The 20,230-nt window shown below is 34.7% G+C and overlaps 1 protein-coding gene across 1 annotated transcript; it reads right to left on the bottom strand.

Moving 5' to 3' along the window:
• Positions 1-657: 657 nt before the first annotated feature.
• LOC119189742 (general transcription factor IIH subunit 3-like) lies at positions 658-7,924 on the bottom strand. The gene is given in 9 exon segments (XM_037440240.1): positions 658-774; positions 946-982; positions 1,863-1,998; positions 2,290-2,418; positions 2,753-2,869; positions 6,717-6,812; positions 7,273-7,375; positions 7,518-7,698; positions 7,766-7,924. Coding segments are annotated over 9 exon segments (879 nt in total). The 5' UTR covers positions 7,782-7,924; the 3' UTR covers positions 658-710.
• Positions 7,925-20,230: the final 12,306 nt, after the last annotated feature.

Here is a 20,230-nt window from a genome sequence, read left to right as displayed (position 1 = left end):
AATTTGAAGACGTAGAAAACGAACGCGAAAGCAGGTATGCGACGAATTTGGAAGAATCAACAGGACTACTATGAGTTATTTACAAAAGAATAAAAATTTTGTCCCTATATGCGAATATCAAGATCAACATTTTACGAGTTGTTGCATTTGATACAAAAATATTTACGACGTAGACATACTTATTAAAAATAATTACAATTGAAAAGGGTTGTTAAGTGTAAAGACGACGTCGGTGGAGCGAAGAAGTTGCGCACCCGCAGCGTGTTGGCTGCGCCTCTGTTTCGCTAAGAATCTGTTCGCAATTTGCCAGTGCAATAAGAGCCTTATTACGTAGAGTTCTTCTCCGTCCTTTTACTATTTTGGGAGGGAAAATCCAATTATCATTACCGCCCAGCCTAAGAGGCGACTAGGAGATTATGGAGGTCATTAATCTTATGATACAGTGTTGGCTTTAAAATAATGCGAGATGTATGCTACATAGCTAACTAATAATGCAGAAAGCATTTGCCTAGGTCACAGTCCCGGGCAAATCGAGTTAGAAAGTCTTGCACATATTGCCCTCCTTCAAATTCGTACTTTGGAGCTCCAAGTTCACAACCCATATTGCACTGGACCAAGTTAGTATATCCTTTATGTCTCACAAATAAAACACAAGAAAAATCTTAGCATCTATATTTACAGTTCAAAATCATTAACTAGGGTCCATAAAATTAAATTTTCATTTTCTTTTTCTTCGGCTTGGTAGGAAGGGGCCCGCCAATTTTGAACACGGTGCTGTAACAAAACGAAAACAAATTTAATTTAAACTAAATGCATTGCAAACTATAAAAAAATAAGTCTAGTTCACCATGCTGACGTTATTAAAATAATTTGATCGACTTTTTATATACATATATTTTAAATAATATAAATTTTGTATGGTAAAAATTAATAAGATCTACTTACTGGCAAGTTGTACAAATCGGGCTGAATTTGCAGAAAACTGAAAAAACAATTTATAATATTTACTACCACTGACATGATACAACAACAAACATTCAAACAGACAAAGAAAACAATTTCTAAAGTTATGGTTTTATGTTCTGTTACATAATCTTCATGTCTTTAAGGCATTTCTCTCTAGAAATGTTTTTTATACAAACTCGGAAATTCTATGACTATGTTTTATGTAGAAATTCTCAACACTACGCTTTACTATGAATTTTAAAATACTGCATGACAATATATTTTAGGCGTTATGTCTCTGAAAGTCAATATCTACATTGGTTATAATAAATATCTCCCAAATCAAAATTCCAATGATTGGCGCCAGAACTAGATAAATCAGTCGCATCCAACAACATCGAGTCACATATGAGAACTACAAATGTAAGCCGATTTCAATAAACTATCCAACTACTTACTATGCGTTAAATTGTAAGTGAAAACCAATCAAAATAAAATGTAAAAGTAGACTATTTTCTGATTGGTCCATTTTCGATATAAATCCTAGGTTTGCGGTTACGACTGTTTGTAGGAATTCTCAATTTGAAAATACTAGCTTTTGCTCGCGGTTTCGCCCGTGTGAAGGAGGATTCCAGGATATTTTTTTTTTCCGACTTACTTGATATGTATCGTTATATTATGAACAAATTACACAAAATCATTATAAACTGTAGCCTATGGGTTATTCTGATGTATAACCAATATGACTGTAAAGTTTCATAGAAATCCCTTCAATAATTTTTTCGTGAAAAGGGAACAAACATACATCCATTCTCACAAACTTTCGCATTTATAATATTAGTAGGATAGTTTGTAGAGGTGCGGCGTGTTAGTTAAAACTAACGTATGAGGTCTTGAAGATAAGATTTTATAGTTACCACTAAGGCAGACTGAGCAGACGTATCCGATGGTAAGCAGCTCTCTATGACAGAAGCATGCGGCGCGGTAGTCCACGCGGCCGCGTCCCGGCAGCACCAACTTGCCACGCTCACTCGACTCCGGCAAGAACACCCACTGTTAACAGGTTATAGTGTTCAGGCTACACGCAATCCGACTAATCGTTACGATTAAACGAGACGATTCAAATCGTATTGATAAATCGTGACATCTATATTTCTTTACTTCTTAGCGCCGTTAACATATTTTTTTTTTGCTTTAAATGACGAGACGATCTTGCCGTTCGCCTGATGGTAAGCTTATGACCGCTCATAAAAATTTAAAACACCATCTGACACCTTGAATTACAAAGTATTGTTTAGTTTATAGTCCAATACATGGAAATTAAGAATATATTGACTAACTTACCAGTAAGTACTGTAAGAGACCCTCAAGGCTGGGGACTTTCAAGTACAGACCGCCCGTGATATCGCAACCTTGTTGGAGAAGACTCAAGTGTTTATCCACTGAGCACACATCTACAAGGACCTGTTGTTTCTAAAATGAAAAGAAAAACGCATTATTATAAGAGAAAAGCATTATTATTTGGCGAAAAGTGGGTGCCCTAGTTGCGCCCCTGCGTACCACTTCGGGGATAAATGCGTGATGTTATGTATGTATGTATGTATAAGAGAAAATAACATGTGTTATGATTTAAAACGTGAAGATTGACATAGACAATATTATTATGCTGGAAAAGGCATTTATTATTAATAAATCTAAAATACTGAATTTTCACATGAGTCAAGATCACCACTAAAAATTTGCATAAAATGATCAATCAGAAATATGGAACATTAGTCAATGAATCATCATTAGTCATGTAACTTACTTGTGCTGTAAAGAACACATTCATATAGTTGATGTACTGAGCTGCGGTGTCCGAGCTTCCAGTTATCACTAGTATTCTGCTGGTCATTGTCATCCCTGGTGGAACTTGCCGACGCGCCTGCGAACATTTCATTATATAATAATAATAATATAAGCCGTGTATTATAAGTATATACACGGCCCGTGCCCAACAGTGGGACAGTAGTCCCACTGTTGGGCACGGGCCTCTTCTACTACTGAGAGGGATTAGGCCTTAGTTCACCATGCTGTCCCAGTGCGGATTAGGGGTCGCAATACCGGACCATTTTTCAAAACCGGTATTTTCGGTATTGACCTAAAATAAATTCCGGTATTCCGGTATTTTCGGTATTTCCGGTATTTGAAGAAATATTAGAAAAATAGGAAATATACATTTAATTTGGTAATTAAATGTCAAATTTTAATGACAGCTTAGTGGTTAGTTAAAGGCTGATTGAAAAGAGATTATTTTCGTAAGCCAACGTTCATACCCTTCTGATTTCTGAGAGCTGGCTCAAACCTCACCTTCCTTATACCCTTTACCCCTTCCCTGGTTTCATTTTGATTAGAAATTATCGAGTTGACACGAGAGGCGGAGTCGCTATATATTTATATGCTATGTAGCGACCTGAAATATAAAACTGTAATATCTCCCTTTGCTTCTTATTCTACTTATGCGAAATTTCTGCTTCTTGAGGTTTAGGTCAAGAGAGTGTAAACCTTACTAGGTGTAATTTACTGTCCCCCATCTCTTAATTACTTCTCCAGTCTGGAAACAGTGGAATTCTGATTATGCTCATCACATCATCATGGGTGATTTAAATACTGATCTCCTTGCCAGCCACTCTTCCCGATTGCGTAAACTCCTCACTGTCCTTGACTCTGCTAAACAGCATGTCCTACCACTGTAAGCCACCCACCATAAAATGGATGGTCTCGACACTTGGCTTGACATTATCCTCACCTCTGCTCTTTCCTCTGTTTTCTCCCACGGTCAATTTCCTGCTCCTGGCTTCCCTCACCATGATCTCATCTACATGTCTTACGCCCTTAAACCTCCCAAGTTCCCTCTAAGATATTGCACTTGCGTAGTTTTGGTCGCATCAATGCGGATAAGCTGAAAGGAGACGCTGCTAACTTTAACTGGGATCACCTATTGGCAGCCACCTCTGTTGACGATAAAGTCGCAATTTTTAACCGCGTTGTCTGTTCACTCTTTGATACCCATGCCCCTTTAAAGAAAATTAAATTAAAACGTCCTCCTGCACCATGGATTATACATGGGGTTAGGATGGCGATGAGATCGGGCTTTTCGCCAGTACAGAAGGGATCGTTCGGAGGAGAACTGGTGCCTTTTTAAGGCTGCAAGGAATCGGTATAACCAGATGGTTCGTAATGCTAAACGCCGACACATTCTCAGTAATATTTCTTCTTCCTCGCCAGCCAGTATCTGGAGATTCCTCGGAAGTCTGGGTATTTAGATCTCTACGCTGCGACTATTGGTTTGGATGATATTAATCAACATTTCACATCTGTTACCATGATTGATCACCAAACTAGGCGTCGTACCATGGATTTTTTAGCGGGTCTATCCAGACCTAACATTAATACTTTTCATTTTTCTTCTGTGCCGTTGGGTGAAATTAGAAAAGTCATCCTGTCCATTAAATCCAATGCCACCGGCTGTGACAACATCAGTCGTCGCATGATAATACCTATCCTGGACCAACTTCTACCAATCATGTCCCGTATCATTAACGCCTCCCTCAGCACTGGTATTTTTCCGTCTTTGTGGCGGAGAGCTATTGCTATCTCTCTTCCTAAAATCCCTGATCCATCACTTGCTAAGCATTTCCGTCCCATATCCATTCTTTCCTAATCTCTCGAAAGTGCTCGAGGCCTGTGCTCACAAGCAACTGTCTGAGCATGTGCACCGAAACAACCTACTGTGCCCACTCTAGTCTGGCTCCAGACCTGGCCATAGCACTATTACTGCACTCCTCAAAGTGACTGGTGATATTAGGGCAGGCATGGAGGATTCCAAAGTCACTGTTTTGGCTTTAGTTGATTTCTCCAATACCTTCAATACAGTCAGTCACGACATTCTTCTTGCAAACCTCTCCCACCTTATGATTTCGCCCACAGCACTGAATTGGTTCTCGTCATATCTTCAGGGACTTCAACAGTTGGTGCGCCTAGACGACTCTTCGTCTAACTGACGTGATATAGACTGTAGCGTCCCTCAAGACGGCATACTCTCCCCATTATGGTTCTCTATCTTGATAAACCTCTTAACGCAAAATCTTCAATGTGCGTACCATCTGTATACTGATGAATTGCAAATTTATTCTCAGGAGCAAGTTGATTGTGTGTCCACAGCTGTAGATAGGGTTAATAAGGACAATTTCGGCCTTTCGGTAAACGCCGCGAAATTGCCAAGAAAGACCAGGCCATTATTATAGGCAGCTCGAGGCTTTTAAACAGGTTGTATTTTACATCTATTCCCCCTGTCATGTTTCTCAACTTTGTTTATTTGACAGCTTGCTGTTAGTTCTGGGGCTTTATTCTCTATCCCGCACGTTATTTTAACAGTGCGTAACAAGCACGTAACACAACGCATCATGTTTAGGACTATAGAAATTTGGCTTACAGAATACCATTCCACGCACATTTCTCGAAGATAACATGACACGGCCGCTTTACGCGTTTACACTACCATACAGAATAAGGGCCCAGCTATGTTAATCTGACAGCCAAATAGATTCAAGTTATATCACAATATTAGCCAATCACAACGGCCTTACGTCTGCGCACTGCAAAGGCTGCCATGCCGTCAACACTGAGAAACAGACTTGTTATCACAGCAATGCTTCGTCCTTAGATAAATAACGCCTATGAATAATGAGGATAGACTTTAAAGAACAAAAAATATTTCTAATAAGTTCTAATAAAAATAACAATTAACAGTCAACACTGCTATGCTTAGAACAAAAAAAAAGTAGCAATATAGGCATAAGCCATGTATTTTGCTCGCTCTTTATAGAATATACGCCTATACGAATGAATGAAATAGCAAGCAAATTAAATTTTTGCGATTTAAAACTCGAGAAATTAATAATTATACACACATTTTGTACTGAATTTTATTTTTATAAAATACCGAAAATACCGAAAATCCCGGTTTTTGTAAAATCAATACCGGTATTTTGAAGTTCTTAATTTGGTCCGGTATTCCGGTATTTTCGAAATCCGGGATACCGGTTTGCGACCCCTAGTGCGGATTAGTAGACTTCACACACCCTCGAAAATTCCTATAGAGAATTTCTCAGGTATGCAGGTTTCCTCACAATGTTGTCCTTCATAGTTAAAGCTAGCGATAATTCACAAAGAATACACACATACGCTTTTAGAAAAGTCAAAGGTGTGCCCATGGGATTTGAACCTGCGGACATTTGTCTCGGTAGACCGTTCCACAATCAACTATGTTACCACCACTTGCTAGGCATTTCATTATGTATATTTTGATGTCCCTGGCTTTGGTGACGTCCATCGGTAACAGTAACCATTAACCAGAGATGGGCTATTAGCTCATTGACCTTCAGAGGCAATAAAAATAATGCTTATTTATGGAATAGCAATATTTCATAGTTTTGTTGAATCAAGCCTTTTTAAGATAAACATTATAGCCGATAATTCACACTTGATTAGTGACTTCTTTTTTAATTTCAAAAATATAATTCCTGTATTAACATTGGAAATATATCAGAATAATTTAGTAATATTGATTAAAAAGTTTCTCTACTAAATGTGTGAATTGTTTGGTTTCATGTACACCTGGAAAGGCTTGTTAATCTTTAATTTCTTATAATAACTTCGAAAAATATAATGCAGATTTTCAGTTGAATAAGTATGATGGGGTTGTTCAGATAACAATATAAATGTCTTACTCTTGCAATAAAGCATAAAGCCATTGCCATGGCACCCGCTAACAAAGATTCCCCAGGTTTTTCGTCTTGTGGCTGGCTTTTACTAAGTTTACTAATCTGGAACATATGTAGAATTTATACATTTATGTATGTACAACAATAACAATTAAGGGTCATTATGACATTGAGTTAATACTTGAAACCTTATACTCATCTTTACCTCTGCTAACATTGTGCCAAAAATCATCCATGAATAATATAATATAATATTACATTTCCAAAATATTTCCACTAAAGTACAAAACTTTTGAGTGAATGTAATGTCATTTTTATTATATTTCTAACTAAAACAGTGATATTGCCATTGCAAAGAATTTTATTAGAGTAGTAGTAATGGCACTAGAGCGTGTAAAATTAAGATAAATTTTTATTGATATTTTGTTTAAAACTTGCACTTTTTTATTTTACATTTATGGTTTGAGTAACTTATTTTATAGTGTTATTTTTAAAGAGATAAATATTTGAAAATGACCCTGTAAATTTTTTATAACAATCATATTTAAAAAATTCCACATACTTACCTCATCTTAATTGTTTTTTCAACCAAGGTAAAGAGTTCATATTGTCCATCTATTTGTCTTACATCTAATGGCTTGCCTGGGCTTGGGTATAAATATTCACTGAAACATAAAGATTGGTAATGAAAATAAAAGCAAACCGGCAAGTAAGTAAGTGTGTGTGATGTAGGTAATATCCATTTAGTTTAAACATCCCTATTCCATTATTATCTAAAATTCTGCAACAAAAACGATATTTCTTTACCTTTTGTGGAAATGACAGCCAATAACTGCGAGTTGGTTCCGCGCTTTTTGCATCAAGTGTGAGTTTCCGAAAGCGATTACTGCATCGAGGACGTTGGTGAGTACTTTAGGGTCTTCCGTTATGTAGCGCTGGTTAGGGTTTGTGTCTACAATCATCACCACGAGACTGCTATCTGATGGCGCTAAAATTATATATAAATCTTAGTACCGAAGAATTACTACGTACATTACAATTTGTATGAAGTGTACCTTCTTCGTCAATCATTTTGTTAGAAATAAACTGTTATCCTGTGTAGAAAAGTATAATTCTGTTTTCATAAAGGACTTTAATTTTAATGATAATAAAATAAATACATTTAGCACAAACAAACAACTATAACCTAAAAATAAATTGACAATTGACATTTCGATTTGACAGATGAGTGTTGAAATGATTTTTTTATTAATTGTGCAAAGAAATTAAAATCATTCAGCCACTTCCGTAAAACTTTTATCATGAGAGAAAGATAGTACAAATGATAAATAGTCCATTGAAATGTTACATTTTTTAGGCCTTACCTTGCGTTTTTTAGAGGACGCAATTTTATTTTTTTGAAGTGTAGGGGGGGTCAGTCTAAAGCTAAAACCAAGTTTGTGGGGTCGCCACCCTTGTCCCACGGCCGCCATCTTGAAAATAGGGGTTGAAATGGTTTTACGATGTATCTCTTAAACTATTTATCTGACAAAAAATGTATAAGCATTTTTGTTGCAAATTAAATTCTCTACAACTTTGGTCTAGTAACTTTTGTCGTAGAACTATAAAAAAAAAGTTATAAGCGAAAATGTTAAGAAATTCAATGTTAAGCAATGTCCATTGCAACGTCATCAGAACGTGTGTTTATAAGGTTCATAATACTTTTTTTTGTACTCTCATTAATACCCAAATACCCAAGGGACCATTAGGGAATAAAAGATCATCTGCCTGCTATTATTATTATTATTTCTAACCTCTCTTATTGTAAGAATAGCTGATAATATTGTGTTGAAGTTGTCGTTCAACTTATATCTTTTAGTTGTGCTACATATTTCTGTACGTGCGGATTTATTTTATTCTGTTTTTAATTGTGAAGACGATTTCGAATGATTTTAGACACGATTTTAACTTTAGTGAAAACTACTTTTTTTTTATTAGCATTTTGACTTTTAAAAGTCTTTTACAATAACTTACTTACTTACGAAAACTTCAACACAATATTATCAGCTATTCTTAAAATAAGAGAGGTTAGAAATAATAATAATAATAGCAGGCAGATGTTCTTTTGTTCCCTAATGGTCCCTTGGGTATTTGGGTATTAATGAGAGTACAAAAAAAGTATTATGAACCTTATAAACACACATTCTGATGACGTTGCAATGGACATTGCTTAACATTGAATTTCTTAACATTTTCGCTTATAACTTATTTATTTATAGTTTTACGACAAAAGTTACTAGACCAAAGTTGTAGAAAATTTAATTTGCAACAAAAAAAGTTTATACATTTTTTTTGTCAGATAAGTAGTTTAAGAGATACATCGTAAAAACCATTTCAACCCCTATTTTCAAGATGGCGGCCGTGGGACAAGGGTGGCGACCCCACAAACTTGGTTTTAGCTTTAGACTGACCCCCCTACACTTCAAAAAAATAAAATTGCGTCCTCTAAAAAACGCAACCCCAAATGTAATTTTTCAATGGACTAAAAACGTAATTTAAAGCTATTGATCTACGCATGGTATTATTATTAACTAGCTTTTACCTACGGCTCTGGCCGCATGGCATGGAAAAGTTTTTCCGGGATAAAAGGAGCCTGTACCACTCAGAAGTAATGTAGTTTTCTATTAGTGTCAAAATTACAAGATCAGTTTAGAATTTAGCTTAACGCGTTCAAACAAACAAAATTTTCAGCTTCAAAAATAAATGTTTAATGTATGTTTACTTTTGTTCTCAACATATTATTATCGAATCGACTAACTAAGATAATATCTTATATTCATTACACTGCTAATACATATTATGTTACAAATTGATTTTTTTTATTTATAAACTTAGATTGATAAATCCTCAAATTGTTATTTTTTTTTGGAACGACCATCAAATGGACTTTTGATTCGCATATTTAGACTTTGTATTCAAAGATGCGTGAACTGGAAGTTTATTATTATTACAGAAGGTCACGTCATCTAAACCCTCGCTAACCCTTTTTATTTTAATTAAAACCTAAGATGTCAAATCTATTGAAAACGGTGCGGCGCGATGTCGTGGGTAGTTTAAAAAATATTCATCGTCAGCACACTTTTTAATAGGTATCTATTGGTCATTAGTCAACATAAACCGACCTCTTCATTGTCATAATGCGTATAAATTTGTTCTTCTACCTACTATAACAATATAATATAAATACTAAGAAAATTTACTAAGAACCAATCAACTTTACAATCGGTGTATGTAATCAAAATAAAATCCTGTCTTTGCGTTGTTTAATTAATTGTTTAGAAAGCGTTGGCGGACAGATGTCATGCGATGTCACCAATACATTATTTGTCTCGGACGCATTCCTGGCGTTCTATGTCGGGTGGATCGTATGCCCATCGATTTGACTCGTGTTTGATTTATATCGACACACAAATAAAAATAACAATTTGAATACCTTAAGGTAGCAGTATTATGATATTTATTGATTATTGTTTCTGCTCAGTATAAGGGGCCATGCAGACGTCAATTTGTTATCAATAAACAATTGTTTAAGCAATTTTTGATATCATTTTTCTTTTAGATTGAGAATATATTGATTACGATGATATACTTATCTATAGCCAGATTCCTTAATGAACCCAAAAATTAACAACTAAACTAAAAACTGTAAGAGTTGTCGAAATACAAAGTACAGCATATTTGTTATTGTTAATAAAAAAAACTGCCCTTAATTGTCTATTTTTAGAAGAAATTCTACAAACTAAAAACAATCAATACGATTGTTCTTTACATATGGATAGTAAAGGCATCACCGAGCCCAATCACTTCTGTTGTTTCTATGATCGCTGATAGCATTAATGCGTCGCACACGGCATTTCACAACTATACCGTATTATTTAAAAAAAAAAAACATTTCATTCGATAGCAGAGGGTGTCCAAAGTAAGTTTAAAGTCTAATTTTATTATAATAATATTATGTAATAAGCAAATACTACCGCAAAATTTAACTATAGATACAATGCTAATTTATCACCTAATTTTACGTCCAAACTGTCCTACTGCTTTATTTAAATAGATAAAGCGAATAATACAAAATGTACGTCCTCTTTTTGTTACATTGTGTACAGGTGACCCAGTGCAAGACGTCTGAAGATAATTATACAATGTGATGTTATGAATAGCAGGCAGCTACTTCAAAACAACAACCATTACGTTGATTTACACGACTGTCTTTATCATAATAAAGGTAGAGTCCCTCTAGTAGCGATTTTAGCAGCACGGTATAATGGTATATTTATTGACTCTTTCCGGAATTATTATAGATGGGAATGGAAGAAGTCAATTTAAATATATTTTTTTTGTTCAAAACAAATATAATGAGTATGTTTAATATAAGTTTCATATTATTTTATTTGTTTACATAAAAAATAATAAGTGGGGGATGTATACTCAACATTGATAAACAGCAAAAGGTAAAAAGAGAAAGTAAAATCAGAGTTATCTTTTGTGTAAACTACGAACGTATTAAAAGGATATGGTGAAAGGAATTCTAACAAGAAACGAAGTATAACAAAGCAGTGGTATTGTGGGGAGTCGTTTAAGTCACTCAGACGAAAGGCTGTGACGCGAGTCAAATATAACTTTATCGCGCAGGTAGTTAACATATCAGATCTAATAAAATGTATTTCGATGCGAGGCGGAGTAGTATTGAATAGGACTGAGCTCTTACGTAAGACGGGAGCTTATTATTGCATCCAAATTGTGTTTCATCGCAGACGAGATGACAAACGGGCGATACGGCGCCAAACTTATGTCATCTGTCAAAATACATGTTAACAGTACGAGCAACGATGCGGCCCGCTGATAAACGTGAATAATATTATACCATGAATGTGACAACTCTCACTACCTGTCATTTCACTAGATTGTTTATGTGAGCTTAATGATATGCGTTCGTGTGCCTTGGTGGTCTGAAGTAGAAAACGTTTTTTCGCTGGCAACATTTTTTGTTGATGTCAGTGGTTGTCACATTTGTCTGCCATTTTTATTTTAATTGCAGTACCTACTAGGAATAAATAAATTGTTAATAACTGAGATAATTGACAATTTATTGTTGATAGAACAGGTTGGTTACCTAGTCATTGTTATCCTTTGACGTGTTCTTACCCATTACTGAGCTGTGCTTACCCCCTTCATTTACCATGAAAATTGTTAAACAGTGTCCATAACCGTAGATTATAGATTACGAAAAATCGCAATATTTAACTGTAAGCGTAGTTCATACCCACGCTACATTATTAGGACTCTTATCCATTCTCGTTTCCCTGGATTTATCTTGGTCTTCTAAGTTATACGAGATGTGTTCCTGTAGGTCCAATATTCCCCTTCCCTAAAAAAGTTTATATATATGAATATTTTTTTGCAAGAATATTATATGCCATTTAAACTAACTTTTACACGAACAAGTCGCAGCGTTACGAAAATGTCTTACGAAGCAGGCTTTTAAAATAAAACTTGTCGATGGTAGATTTTGGTTTTGTAACTCTCATTCCCACAATAAATATTTAGTTGGTCAAATTTTATACGTTAAACTTACTGCCGGTGCATATAAAAATACTATTTAACCAACAATAATCGTCAATCAGTACGTAAACAATATAATTGAATAATATTTTACGAGAACATTGTTCGCGAGTGTCCGTGCTACCAGTAGGCGACGCCGCATTAGTGCTCTCGAAATTCGCACGCAAAACAAAAAGGCGGGAACGAAATAATTATTCACGTACGTTTGGTAATGGACGTCGCTACCGTTTCGGTTTAATAGCTCGCTTGTTCTGAGAATTTAATTACACACGCGGCGCGAGTCGGCTTGGCCAGATTAGCCAGCGTTGCGTTTTGTTAATAACACACGTTGTGACTGCTTTTACCATCAATTGGGAGTTACTAGGATCGGTTTTCCTGGTTCGACAGTTTATTAGAATTGTAGTGAAAAAACTGTTAGCGTCTCTCAAGCGGAAACTGATTATCAGCCGTTAGTGTTACATTCATTGGTCTATAAAGTTTCATCCAATCGTCAGTTATTTTATAAGCTCTTAGAATTACCAAGAAATTATATTAATATATTTTCAGTTTAAGCGATCTAGATTCTAAAATATTATAGAGCTAAATATGGATTGACGAAAACAACAGGTCCTTTTGTAAAAATAGATCACGGATAAATATTTCAAATATAGATTGTAAAATGTAGAGGCTACAATCAAAATATAAAGTTTGAACTTTGTAATGTTTTGCGTTTATGCAGTTCGAGAATAGCAAAGAACTTATCCTATGAAGTCGAGACGTATGGTAACAGTAGTAATGAAGGCCCCTTTCACAGCTTAAACGTTGTTAATTCCTTTTTATACCTCTTAATTTACCTAAACTTTAAATAGTAGCTTTATTGAAAAAAGCACTCTTTCTTAGCTGTGTGAAATACGAAAATACGTTGAGAGGAAGCTAATGACAATGTAACTAAATAACGTAAATTAACTATAAGAATGTGAGTCCATAAGAGTAACTTCAGAGCAAGCTAGATTATCTTTTTCTTTTTTCAATTATGTGAAATTGTAATACGTAGAAATAGAAACACAGATGTGTGTAGTAATTTAAGTATAACTATAATAATATAATATGATTCAAGAGCCGTTGTAATGAAGGTATAACACATCTTTTATTGTACTTGTCATATCAGCAGACAACATACAAAATATCAATATTAATAATTCAATAACGAGCACCCAAAAACAAATTGTCTAACCGCGATAAGACATTGAGCTCAACCAAAACAAAACACGAAACGATTCAGTTTTAATAAGAACCGGGTCCCGAGAGATGTACACAAAAGAAAAAGATAACCGCCCTATTGTTTTTTATCATGTTGTCAATATCGCGCGGCCAAATTTTCAATATTGGAATGCCACGATTCACCAATAAGAAGCGGGGAAGAATTGATTTATTGTCCAATTAGCGTCGGTCAGGTGTGCCAACTGCCAAGATAGCATCAGGCTGGCCAACCTAACTCGGTTGCGACTATTTCTTTTGGCGCGTTCCGTTTAAATGGCATATTGGAATCGAAAAAAGGAGCTTTACACCATGCTCCCTGTTCCGTTGAAGGTGAATTTGAAATTCTGATCGTTCGTGAAGAAGGTTTGTTTAAGTGGAAATCGATTTGAATTAATTGAGCTCCGCCGGTTTTTATCCTCGAAGAACTTTAATTTGATAGGAATTATTTTTGTCCCATTAAATTCATTAGTGTTGACAAATACATTTTGGCAAATATTTTTTAGGAATTGTTGCAGGATTCCGGGTGTAAGCTGTTAGGAAACGTCATGCTGTTACTATGTGTAGTGAGACGTGAGGACATTTTGAGTTCGTTAATGTTCATCACTTAGTTCTTAGGTACATCATGATCGCGTGTGCTTACGAATTAAGCAACTTACGTAATTGTAATTACTTAATTTTTGTTCTTACTTTTAGCAATAAATATCAGAGACTTATTATATTTTATATTTCAACTTTTATAATAGGAATTACACAAAAATTACTAGTTTTTACAAAGGTATATGTGATTGTATGGCATCTATTCCATACTCCCGCTATTGCAAGTTTTGTTAAGCAAGGAGCGGACACAGCACACTTTTTTCTTTGGAACCGGCATCTATAAAGAGTTGCGACACGAGAAAAACCAAGTTGCATTAGACTCGTAAATGAGAGCTGAAATAAATTGGAGAGTTAGAAAATGTATACGATGCAACTTAGGTTCCTCATTCATATTTCTTATTATAAAAACATAACATATATGAATTAATGGGTTTCTCATTTTTTTTGATTCGTTATCTGCACTATGTAAGTGCAAGTTTATTTGTAGGTAATCTCTTAGTTATTAAAACCGTCCTAATAAAATTCCAAGCATATAAACTGATACAAGAGCTCATATTCATCTCAAATGTTAACGATTTAGGATGCTTTCATAGTTCTTGTTAAGTTTATTCATTCGATTCAAAGATTGTGGTAGCTTACATCCGTTTACTTTAAAATAATTGAAACAAGGATGTCTCTCTTTGAAAAGACGATTATTGTAATTCAGTATTCTTTTACAATATGTTTTGAGTTTTAATTTTAATCTATACAATAGTAGAGTCACATAGTGCGTTATTTTATGTACACCTTATATAAATAAATATATTAAACAAATTTTTGTTATAATTTTATGTACAGTTTCTCGGTAGGCACACATTATTTCTCTAGCAACTGGCACGCATCAGGTACGAAATAAATCATTGGCTCATAAGCAAGCTGTTTGCTTATGAGCCAATTATGCTTACAAATGTGATCTATACCTTCCTAAGGATAAACTTATTTTATGACAACCACTTAAAAGATGGAAGTCAATACCCATACAAATGCAAAACTAGATCTTCCATTACAATTCCACAAACGATGTTCCAGACAGTATTACAATTAGTTCCATTTCGATAACGTTCCACATTCACGAAACTAGTTTACTTGTTTGTTACGTAATAAATCCAATACAATTTAGCGGCCGAAGTTATTTCAATAGAATACAGTGGACGTCGAGCGAATTGTCTGCGGGTAGTCGATAAATTCCGGTAGTGGTTGACGCAACGCGGCCGCCCGTCATTTGCTATTGAGAGGCCGAGCGGAGCGTACGTGTCTAGATACCGACGCTCAATTTATTTGAATGAATCAAATTATCTAACTTCATTGATTTGATGAGCTTGAATTGTTTTTTTTGCTAAGTAGGTTAAGTTAAGTAAGTTTTTCGTAAGTAACGACTTGTTTTTTTAGTATACTTGATAGTAGTAGTAGTCAAGATTAATTAATGTATGCGAGGAAGATTTTGATTCGTTAGAGAAAAATATCTAAAATCTTTTTGCTAATCTTAGTTATAATTACCTATACTTAGACAAATGCACGCGCTAACCATTCTAAGTTATCCTCATTATCTCAATGTAATTGGAAACGCTACACGACTAATCAATACTTGCCAGACTCAAGTATTTTATGGGACAAAAAATGTATCGACATACATTCCAGGATTGCTTTCTTTAGTAATAAAAACTAGACCAGTTTCACGTATTCGCGAGTTTGCAGCCCTACGACGTCACTACACGCTTTATTAAATGGCTACACTGTAGCTCGGTCCACGTGCTAGAAAAAGACAGTGATACGACCCCCCATACTACGTTACCCGCAATAAATGTGCGGGAAAGAAAGAGACGTAGTAATAGCCGGAAATTAGCACTCGTCTATCTTTCATTTTACACCCCAAATTTTCTTATTCCAATTTCCTCTCTACGAGAGTTCGCATTACGTCGGTCGTAACTGAATTGTTTTATGCTATCAAAAGCGGGCTTTATGCGCTCAAGTTTAAAGTTGAAATTCGGAGTTTAGTCGGTGCATCGATTGTGTTGTTCTCCACAGTGTAGAGTTTTAGAACACTCTGTCATTTGAAATGAGTCATTTTCTGATAAGAATGCCCTATTGGTTGAGACGTGTGCGCGTCGGGCGGACTGGCTGATAATGCCATTTCCGCAGTAAGATAGCAACTTACTTTGGTGTTGGTTTTTGCACGGTTTTAATAAACCATAGGGGAGCGATGGAAATGAGCGTGTGGTGAGAGGAAATTTGAATTTATACACCAGCTAGTTTTATTCATGAGGGTGAGATTACGACGTTTCGCCCTAAATTTGATAGTTGATATCGTATTGTATTATTTTGATGTTATGAAGTTACGATTTTAATGTTTTGGTTTTATTGCTGTTACTTATCTGTTTTTTTTTTATATTAAGTTAAATTAAACAAACAATGTATGTCAGTATATCGCAGTCACCATTATAAGCGTTATATTTTAAGTCTCAAAATTAAGTAATAGACATAAATTTTGTCATACTTAAGGTAGCTTATTGTCCTTGTTTTTTTGTGTTAGATTCTACGTCTAATCTTATACGATTAAATGGATTTTATTACGGCACCCTCTTAATTCGCTTCGATTATATTAAAAATCATGAGCGGATTAGGTTGGTGTGAGGGGACTCATGCCCTCTTCGCTTAAACTATAATGTATTTACGGATAAATTATTATGAATCAATTTTGTTTTGGCTTGTCATGAATTCTTTTACACGATTAATTAAAGTAATATTTATGATACGTTATTTTTATTTATACGTATGACGAGTTATTATACAATATAGAAACTCAAGATCAGTCACATAAAATATTGAGAAAACTAAAATTTACTACTGTCTCCTATATATTTCAGAAAATTTATACATGCAAGTAGAATTATTGATTGTTTATGCGACAAATGTTGCCTACATTGCAGGACCAAATATTTTTCCTACATTTTTCTACACGATTCCCAAGTTTCACAAGTATTGTGCGGGTGCGTTATACAGCATCTGTTATCAAATAACCCGTAAACATTTCTATTAGTTCTTTGTCAGGTGCCGGGTCGGTGTGGGAACAAGTTCGGTTCGATTTGCGATTCCTCTCACGCCATTTAATTTGAAAGGTGAGGTTATGAAGATCCTGCGGCCAGTTGGTATGACTTCATAAAATATTGTGGGAATCAGGCGTCTGAAGTATTTTGACTATGTAAAAGTATTGATCTTGTTCTAGTGATCTTGAAGTTAAGTTCTTATTGCTTTGGATGCGATGTAGATTAAATCGGAAGAGAAAATAATTGTAGATAACCATAGGCCACTTGTATATAAATGTGTATAAAGAACTTATGTGATAAACCTGAGCGGGATTCGTTCTTGTTTGAAATTAAATCTTTAGTGTGTCTAGATGTAACATTTAAACCTGCTGGCTCACAACTTAAGCTTATTTGTGCTCCTAGATCAACGCGGTGATTTCTAACTTTAATGGTATTTTTAAGTATCAGTAAAAATGAACAGTGAATGTAAAAACATATTTCTATTGTTAAATTCATTCACGACGAATTGATACAATTTTTCAATAACATTAATCGTCCTTCTTCGCATTCTTAAGAGCATACTTGAGTTTTACACCTCCATTCAAAATTCACGTTCATAAATAATAATTTAACAATACAAATTTTTATCGCCTACGAACTCGGCGGACTACAGGTGGGCAAAAAATCGATAAATCCATTCATTCATAAAGCATCCATTCATTCGTGAAATGCAAAAAAAATGTCCAGTGAGTGGTCGAACACTTACAATTGTTAGAAGTTAATCTATTACGACTTCATTTATCGTGTCCCGTGGGATTTCTGTGATGAATTTAGATTTTTTATTGTGGCCCAATGAGGTGGCGTGTAATGGGCTGGTCATATTTCATTTTTTGTGTTTATACGTTGTTCTCTCAGGTTCGTATCAAAGATATTAATATGGGAGATATTTGTAATGCATTTCAATGTGTCGAGGTTGTAACTTTTTAGTTATGTGGGGGGTCATGATCAAATTCATTTTCCTAATCCGCGCCTGTTTTATCGAAGTTATGTAACACTTTTATAATCATAATATTCGCGTAGGTGTATGTAGCAATAATATAATGTAGACTGAACCTCAAAAATCAATATACCTCTGTGGTTGATGAGAGCAGTGCTTGATAATTTAAAGTTTTCGTTAGTGTATAAACAGTTTAAGGGTAATCATAACAGTTATAAAACGTGCTCAGATCGCTCCTTTCGTCATTTATCATTATAGAATGTAACAAACAATGTTAGCAAGGTAATGACACAAAACATTGCGTGTTACGGTTCTAAGCTAATGTTTCATGAGTCCTAGATATCTAGAAGTTTTTGATCAGCCTACTTATGACTTAATATTCATTATGAATACTAACTTTACAAGGAAAGAATTGTTAAAATTAGCGTCGATTTTTTTATGAATATGTAATTAAAAGGTATAATAAATAGTGAAATATAATACATAACATTGACGAAATCGTAACGTTGTTCCTGTAGTATAGTATCATTGTTTCAATCTGCTTACGCCCGAAATTAATAACCAATCCTAATCCAATGTTTGCCATCTAAGATTGATAATTCATTCGTTTTTATGGATAAAGCATGCCAATAACCAATCCATAGATTGAGTAAGCTATCTCTAACAATAATCAATCTTTGAGAGGACGGATTACAGATCATAGATTACCCTCTGTTTGAAAATGACAGTTTACGCTTGCCAATACTCTATCTACCCGTTTTGACATTTGATTTGATTGTTGTAAACAATCGCATTTTCCAATCGGACCAATTCCTCAGTTTACTCCAGATGTTTTGAATATCGCTTACACTGATTTTAAGGGAAACGAAAAGGCAATGGAAATATCCATATTCTCTAGTGACAGTGACGACAGTGATTTGGAGGGACTAGCGATACTGAAAGCGAAATTGAAAGTCGCGCTTCATCACAGGTAATGAAAAGAGTTAACTACATGCAGACCCTAGATGAGTTTGATTTCACGTTTAGATTAGGCTTTCGAAATCTGCTTGCCAATCAGTGTTAGTTAAACTGATCTCGTATATTCGTGTAACTTCTATGTACAAGGTAAATAATTTTTGACATTATTTACAAAAATACCGTATCTACCGAACTATTAGATAGGTACTAATAAGGGGCAATTGCATCATTTTTTCAGAAACTATGGTGTTTCTCCATTCCATCAACTTTTGCTGAGGAATAGGAAATATTTATATTATCTTTTTCAGGACATTTGGTACATGGAAACGTCGCTTCCCCTGTGATTGCATTGACATTGCGTTTATCTTTACCTAAAGTTCAAAACAATAATTGCAACTGCAGTTTTGCACAATACTTGTCGGAATCACAGGCTAGAGGAAATTCCAACCGAAGTGGAGTTATCAACTGCTGATATTATTAATTATGAGAACAATATAGAATCAAGATGTTGGAGAAAGAACAGCATTAACAAATAACTTCTTTACTTGGTAAAAATAAAATACCTTTACAATCACTGCTATTTATTTTATTGCTTATCTACATTTGTAATTCAAAATAATAATTACAAATTAACATAGTTTTATTAGTTGAAAAGTTAAAACATAGAAACAGGCAACATTTCCATACATTATCTATACTATTATATAAAGCTGAAGAGTATGTTCGTTTGAACGCGCTGGTCTCAGGAACTTCCGGTTCGAATTGAAAAATTCTTGTAGTGTTGGATAGCACATTTATTGAGGATGGCTATTATAGGTATATGTATATCATCACACTATGACCAATGGGACCAAAAACGGCTAAAATTGATTACTTTTGAGAGCTTCCGTTGCGTGCGCTGCATAAACGGTTAAAGTTATGCAATAATTATGTATAACGGAATTGTAATTTGTTCCATAACACTGGATAATGTGTACAGAGTCCAATTATTATTATATGGCACCGAGTTTACTGCGTACTTCATACTAAAAACGAAATCCTTTAAAGATTTATTAATATATTATGAA

Source organism: Manduca sexta, chromosome 18 (genome assembly GCF_014839805.1).
Source record: "Manduca sexta isolate Smith_Timp_Sample1 chromosome 18, JHU_Msex_v1.0, whole genome shotgun sequence".
Lineage (NCBI taxonomy): Eukaryota > Metazoa > Arthropoda > Insecta > Lepidoptera > Sphingidae > Manduca > Manduca sexta.
The sequence above is the reverse complement of the archived record's forward strand: the minus strand, read 5'-3'. Positions and strand labels throughout refer to the sequence as shown.